The 7,562-nt window shown below is 39.8% G+C and overlaps 1 protein-coding gene across 1 annotated transcript; it reads right to left on the bottom strand.

The window, feature by feature from the left end:
- Positions 1-866: 866 nt before the first annotated feature.
- Positions 867-7,382, bottom strand: POMP (proteasome maturation protein; the record flags this gene model as incomplete). Its single annotated transcript, XM_010173195.2, is given in 5 exon segments — positions 867-1,019; positions 2,324-2,425; positions 4,690-4,750; positions 5,641-5,744; positions 7,211-7,382. Coding segments are annotated over 5 exon segments (592 nt in total), but the record flags the coding sequence as incomplete, so codon positions are not given.
- Positions 7,383-7,562: the final 180 nt, after the last annotated feature.

Raw genomic sequence — 7,562 nt, 5'->3', positions numbered from 1 at the left:
GAGCAATGGTAAATAACCAAATTCCTATTAATTATGTTTGAGATTGCTCTACTCCCTGAACACAAATAACCTAAGATTCCTTCCCTTGCTCCCTGGAGATCCATCCCAGAAAATAATTCCAGATTTGCTTCATGCCTCTAGATTCCCACTTACCTCTCCATTACCGTTTCCTATCTCCCTGGTTCTTTCCCTTCTTCAGTCCCACTTCAAAATACCCTGTCTCCTTCCATGTCTTTAACTACCAGCTAGAAACAAATGATGTTTTAAAACTATTTTTCCAGGTTTATTCTATTCCACACTAACCACCAGTCACTAGCCCACCACACAACTGCAAACTACTGAGTTAACTCAAGGGAGCCTTCCCCCTGCCACATCTCTGGTTCATTAGTTTGGTATCTCTACTCTAGCCTGTCTTTCTTTTTTATTATAGAACTTAAATCTTTGTAACTTTCACCTGTTAAAATCTGCACAAGTAGTTCAAAAGTTTCTGGGGAAACACTGGAACAGGTTTCCCAGAGAAGCTGTGGATGCCCCCTCCCTGGAAGTGTTCAAGGCAAGGCTGGATGAGGCTTTGAGCAACCTGGTCTAGTGGAAGGTGTCCCTGCTGATGGCAGGGGGGTTGGAACTCGATGATCTTTAAGGTCCCTTCCAACCCAAACCATTCTATGATTCTATGAAAAATACAATGTAAGTGCATCATCTTCTACTCCTTTAGAAACCCAGCCTACTCTGGAGGAATTTCCACACAACTATCAGCTGAAGCACATTTATTTTTCCTTCCCCCAGTGCTTCTTTGCCTTTAGGAATCCATTTTTTTCTTTGTATTTTGTGCATTTAACTCTCTTATTCCATAGAGGCAAAGAACTTCAGTTCCCAAATTTTACTTTTAAATGTTTCCATAACATTCAGAACAGAATGTATTTACCATTAAGGATATCCTCAAAACCGATGCATTCATCGTTTCCCCTCAAAGTATCCAGTGCCATGTTTGAGCTGTGAAGAAACGGGAGACGCTGGACCTGTAAAAAGATAACAGGAGTTCAAGTGTCTGCAAGTCTGAAACTGAGGGGGGTTTATAAAGTGACTGAGAAAAGTGACAGGCAAAGTCACTTCCTTCAAAAACAACGATGAAATAAGAGAACTACTGGCACACACAGAGAGCAAAACCTACCTAACACCATCCTCTTCTACTGTTTCTCTGTTTTGAAAAGAACAGCCTATTTGTAGCTTTCACTGCAGTGAAATAGTGTAGTTAACAAAAAGTTCAGGGGTTTTTAGTTTGGTTTTTTCCCCCTCTGTTATCACATAAAGCTGCGGAGGTTCACTGCAACAAACACATCAACATGAAGCTGGGAGTGAAAAACCTTCTATCACCATATTTCCCCCACTGATCCCCCAAGAATGCCTGTGGAGACACACTAGCAGGGAATCCCCATCCGCCTCATTTTCTTCCATGTACCAACATCAGTTAGGAAAAAGATTTTTCCTCATGAGAGAGCACAGCTGAGATCAAGGGATGTTTTCATACGTCCTGTCTGACTTTCACATCTTCAGGACCAGTAATTTCTGCCAAGTTTAATGCAGCTCACAGTGGTTCAGTAGCACCTGATCCACTGGGAGTATAAAATTGCTCCAACTCACTTGGAAAAAACAATTCTTAATAGCTTGACAACCTTCAACAAGCCAAAAAAAAAGTTTACTAGGACCAATGAGCTTTCCATGTTTCCTAAGGGACAAAGTCAGCCTCCCTCCACTCTCCATCCTAGGAGATAAGAAGGAAAAGGAGACAGACTCAGCTTCCCAATTAAGAGTTAAAACCTTTGAACTTACTCCCTGTAGACCTTCTCTGATGTTACAAGAAAGGTTGTGGAACAATAATAAGCACAAAGCAAATTCTCTGCTTCAGGTTTCATGTTACCTCTATATCTACTCCCAAATCACTACCTGCTTCAGATGCAGAGATTCCGTCCCATGAAGGTCATACGTTCTATAGAGAAGAGTATTAACTTTAGGAATTAATACTCAATTCCTCCTACTTCTCTCTGAAGGCATACAGGAAGCTAGTCCACAGAAACACTACAACAGTTACCACTTCACCAAGCAACCAGTAAAAGAACAGCAGCTGATAGGCTTTAGCATATTGACTAGTCTGGAAACTATTAATAACAATGTGGTTGGGTTTGTTTTAATAAAAGCAGATCAGTGAAAGAATTTATTTTGGAAACATAAGGCATTTCAACAAAGATGTCTGTCCGAAAGCACGTTCCAAGAGAAAATTTTTTTCAAGTGGTTTAAGTTATACCAGTTGGATAAAAGTGCCTACCTGCTTCACTGCTCTGAATTCCATCTGCAGCTTTAAAGGTGCGTGGAGTCCTTGAATATTTCTCAGTGTGTCAAAGTTTGTTTTATCTTGATTTAACTGGAACTATCACAAACAACATTGATTTTTGTTTTAGAAAAAGTTAGTTTCAAGTACAGCCATAGGAGAAATTTGTGACATCCCACTTAAATGAACATGCTTATTAAATTCATACGTTAAAATTCTGTGATTCCGTCATACGTGTCTCAAATGTACATGAAAGACAGTGATGCAGTAATATTTGTTTTATGAAACTGAAATTGCTTTTTTCTGGATTTTATTATAAATCTATAGTAGCAATTTTGTTATTTTGGACAATCAGGACATTTAACACCACCAAGTGGTGTAGTTTTGCACTACTTTACTGCAGTATTGTCAATGTGAATTGGAAGCTGTCTGGTTTAAAGTAAGAACACAAACTTGAAAGCCACAACTGATGTTATTGTTAGCCATCAAAGACTCTACTTGAAAACAACTGAAATAGGTTTTTTCTGATCAAGTGTTAAGACAGGGTACCACATATACCCCATATGATTCTGAAAAGCAAAAGAAAGCTCATAATTTTATCAGCTGCTCTAAGTATGATCAGTAAGACAGAAACTGTACTTAGTGGAGGGTTTTTTAATGAAAAAGTGCTGTCTCACAAATAGTGAAGTATGTAGAAGTAACTCATGCTTAATGAATGAGTAATCCAGTCTCAAATTTGGCTTTTATAGTAGTGACTACATGCCTGTAACACTGACATAATACAATATTGTAAAGTAAAACAAAAAATTTAGAAAACTCTAATTTTAAAACCTGTACTCGATTATCATGACAAAAGCCTACTAGTATGAGAATATCATCTCATTTATGTGAAGAAATCTCAAAAGCCAACAGGAAAATACCAAAGGCATAACATGCATTTTCTTCATTAACAACCTATATTTAATGCTCTACAGAGGTTAGCAGAAAATACTATTTATGTGCCTCATCCCAAACTTACGATTCTGGTCACATTATTTTTCCATTTCTTTTATTTTATAAAGGTAAGGGTCTTTATCTGTGTAGCAGAAAGATTTGGTTTCTACTAGTGCTACCTGAATAACCTACCATTTTACCTACCAGTAAAAATAACCATAACCATCTCAAGCTAAGGTATTTTCCCATTCAAATGTATATTAAAATAATTCTTAGATCAATCAGCCATAAACTTACAGAAAAACTAACCAAATAATGTGTGAAAGAAAACTGTCGCTACTTCTTAGGGGATCACATTGTCCGTTTTAATTATTTCTGTGCAATTTTTTTTTGTCTCCAGCATGTAGTTTTTTAATTATGCAGGTTTTATACAGCAAGAACAGAGTTAAAAACCAAGTTATAGTAGTCAGTTGTAGGGAAAAAAAAAGTAATTGACAAATAGCTCTGAAACATTTATAGGATTTATAAATAAGCTTGTGATGATCATGTCACATTAACATAAACCTTTTAACTCAAGACAACAGTAGCTCAAGAAAACCCTAGCACTGGTTAGAATTAGAATGTATTAGACATTACACCATACTGATTAGCTTAGCAATTTGAAACATTCTGTCCAAATAGTGCCTATGACAGTTTATTACATCAAACCTTCTGTGCTGACAAAACAGGCACCAGAGATGAGATTCCGTTCAACCAGCTATTTAGCCAAGGCTGTCAGTCTAATCTCCCTTTACCTTCAATCTAGGGTCCACAGACCACTCTTTAAGTGGTCCACGAGTGATGACACAGCTAAACAAGACTGCATACACTTACAACAAACTACATGTGTAAAATTTCCAGATGGGATCAAGTAATTTAATGAAAAATATATGTGTTCACAGACTGAAAGTCTGAAAATGAAGATACATGGTAAACTTACAGAGACAATGGGAGGGTCGGCCTTCCAGGAATGACAGGTGCCCCCCACCTAACTAGAGAGGCTGCACACACAACCAGCGTAGTAGCTTTTAGATGACTAAGTCTTACTAAGTAAACCCCCACTTCAAAACCCACTTATATCCTTGAAGTGGAATCACAAGTGAGAGGTTAACATTAAAAAAATTTGCCAACAACGTTATTTGTATAAATAAAATGTTACTATTTTTTAATATCTCTTTCTGTTAAAGGCAAGGCCCTGCTCATTACTTGTTACTGTACAAATAACATCTGTATAAATACAACGTTACTGTTGTTGAACATCTTTAGTCTACTAAAGGCAAAACCCTGCTCATTACTTGTTACAGCACAAAGCAGTCCAGGTAACCATGTCATTACTGTAAGTTTCATAATTAGTTAAGAGTGAAGAGGGCTACATTTGATGTTATACTTACATTTTTTTCTGACAACTCCAGTGGGTGGCTGGGCAACAGTTCATTTTTCACACTTTTAAAACTAGAAATACAAGTAAAAAAATTGAGCTTCAAATTAACCAGGATATAATTTTTTAAAGTGCATTCCAAAACTAATCCCAGATACAAGCATCAGCCCACAGAGGCACACAATAAGCACAGTCTGAGCTACAAAAAAACCCCCCAAAACCTGCAAAGCTTAATAGTGAAGCAGCAAATAAGACCTCTAACTACAGCACTACCAGAAGAATTTAAATTTCAGGCATCCTTTTTTCTTTCTGTTTGACAAAACAGAAAGACATTTCTTCCTTGACCCCCTTCAGAAATAGAGAAAAAGATTAATAAATGACAACATCATAGATTTAATCATGTCCAAGCTACGTGGTATCTGATTTTCGAAGTCTCCAAGCTTTTGCAACTGAATGTTGTACATACCTTCCTGCCACTCATAGTTGTATTACTTGCATTTTTAAATGCCATTAACTTATTTTAGAGTCATTATCTAAGACACGTACATAGTTTTGCACTCGTGTAAAATGGCAAAACCTAAACCCTCTATTTTTACGATATTAACGTTACTTTTCCTACCAATGCTGAAATTAATGATTTCCCACGGTGCTATGGCACACTCCTACACATGTACATTAGAACTAGCACGTATTTCATAGTTAATATTTTGCCACCTCTTTTCTAAAGAGCAGTATCACACAGGTAGAAGTGCATTAATGTTATCTACTTCTTGAAGTGATGTTTCACAGAAAATTCATGCTTGAAAAACAATCTGATTAAATACGTCCACTTTAGGCCACAGCTTTTGCAATACACCTTCCAAGAACCTTCTTTAAAAAGCCAAGATTTAACACATACTTTCTTCCTACACCTGAAGTTCAACATTGGCTACGGCACAATTCAACAAGAAAGAGTAAAGTGTACCCTCTACGTAGAAGATCATGACCTTCAAATGGTCCTGAAGCTGAAAACTCAGTAACTGGGATACTATCCTTCAACAGAGAAGCAGCACCTCTGAAATTCTGTAACAAAAAAAGCGAGGATTATTTTAACAGAACTAGGTCCCTTCCATATGTGCCATTAGGCCAAGCAAATGAAACAAAGTGCTCAAGGACTCCTAAACTACTGATGTACAAGCCCTAGACTTTAGAGTCCCCTAACCCTCCCCCCAAAAAACCAACAAAAACACACACAAAAAAAACCCCAAACCAAATAAAAACGAAAAAAAACCCAAACCAACAAACAAACAAAAAAACCCACAAAAAACCAACAAAAAAACCCAAACAAAGACAAAACACAAACTCCACACTAAATTAGAATTCTTTCAGAGCACCTGATAACAGTTAAAGAGTACTGATAAGACATCTTTTGTATCTGGCTGAAACAGCTAAACTGGCAACTACCCCTTGTTCATTCCCACCCTGGGGTACAGGGATGGAAAGGAGGAAGGCAGGCCATGCCCAGCTGACAGGGCAGAACACGTCTGAGCATTCCTTCATTTACTTCAATACTGACACAACCAAGGAAGATCAAATTGTTTTTATCCATGGTCTAAGGCTGCCATAAAAAGGACAGGGCATATTCAAGCACTCTGTACAGTAGATAACTGAAAGAGCAAAGGAGAAACTGTAACTTGTAGCAGAAGACCAGAAAAACACACCTCCAAACTTAGTAAGCAAAGCCATCTTAATCCAGACCACTGATTTCATGCCCAATTTTACTGAAGTGATTTGAGAATTGTTCTTACAAATCACAGAATCACAGAATGTCAGGGATTGGAAGGGACCTCAAAGATCATCTAGTCCAATCCCTCTGCCAGAGCAGGAACCTAAACAAAATTACACAGGAAGGCGTCCAGGCGAGTCTTGAATGTCTTCAGAGAAGGAGACTCCACAACCTCCCTGGGCAGCCTGTTCCAGTGCTCTGTCACCCTCACTGTAAAGTATTTTTTTCTCAAGTTTAATCGGAACCTCCTGTGTTCCAGCTCACACCCATTGCTCCTTGTCCTACCATTGGGCATCACTGAGAAGAGCCTGGCTCCATCCTCATGACATTTGCCCTTAAAATATCTGTAAACATTAATGAGGTCTCCCCTCAGTCTCCTCTTCTCCAAGCTAAAGAGACCCAGCTCCCTCAGCCTTTCCTCATACGGGAGATGCTCCACTCCCTTAATCATCTTCGTGGCTCTGCGCTGGACTCTCTCAAGCAGCAAATTGCTCCACTAATTGGCCAATAAACTGGAAGGTGACAGTGATGAGCTGTTCAGTGCAGGAGTTTCCTCCAGCAGCACTGTCGGGTCCAAGAGGAAATTCATGCTCACAGTTAAAATTTTGGTACTAATGTGGTACCTGTCAATAACCCATCAGCTATTAGAAAACACCAAAATAACTTATTATATGCACATAAAGCACCTCCCAACTAACACACTCAATACTGACCAGACCTTTCTGGAACTGCTGTAAGTGAAAGCATTAAAAAGACACATTATCTGGAAAATGTGACAAGAGGGAATATCAAAGGGAAATTCAAATGTAAGGAGAAAGCCGTGACATCCGCCCAAACAGGAACGCCCGCAAGCCACGGCAGTGCCCAGTCCGTCTCCGGTGGTCACACCGCTGCCACCCACCTCCGAGGACCGAGGCAGGACCTCCCTCCGCGGGCGCTGGCTGCAGCGCAGGAAGCCCCCGGCCCCGGGAGGCTGCGGATTACCGGAGCCCTCGGCCTCCCCGTCCCCCCCTCCCGGGAGAAGGGCTTTCACCGCAGCCGCGCACCCTTCGCGCCCATGAGGATGCCCAGCGGGGCCGGGTCCGCGCGGGGGGCGGGCGAGAGGCGCCTCCGGCCCGGTG

The sequence above is a fragment of the Antrostomus carolinensis genome, unplaced genomic scaffold (genome assembly GCF_000700745.2).
Source record: "Antrostomus carolinensis isolate BGI_N321 unplaced genomic scaffold, ASM70074v2 scaffold6190, whole genome shotgun sequence".
NCBI lineage: Eukaryota > Metazoa > Chordata > Aves > Caprimulgiformes > Caprimulgidae > Antrostomus > Antrostomus carolinensis.
Note: the sequence above shows the minus strand (reverse complement) of the source record. Positions and strands in the feature narration are given on the sequence as shown.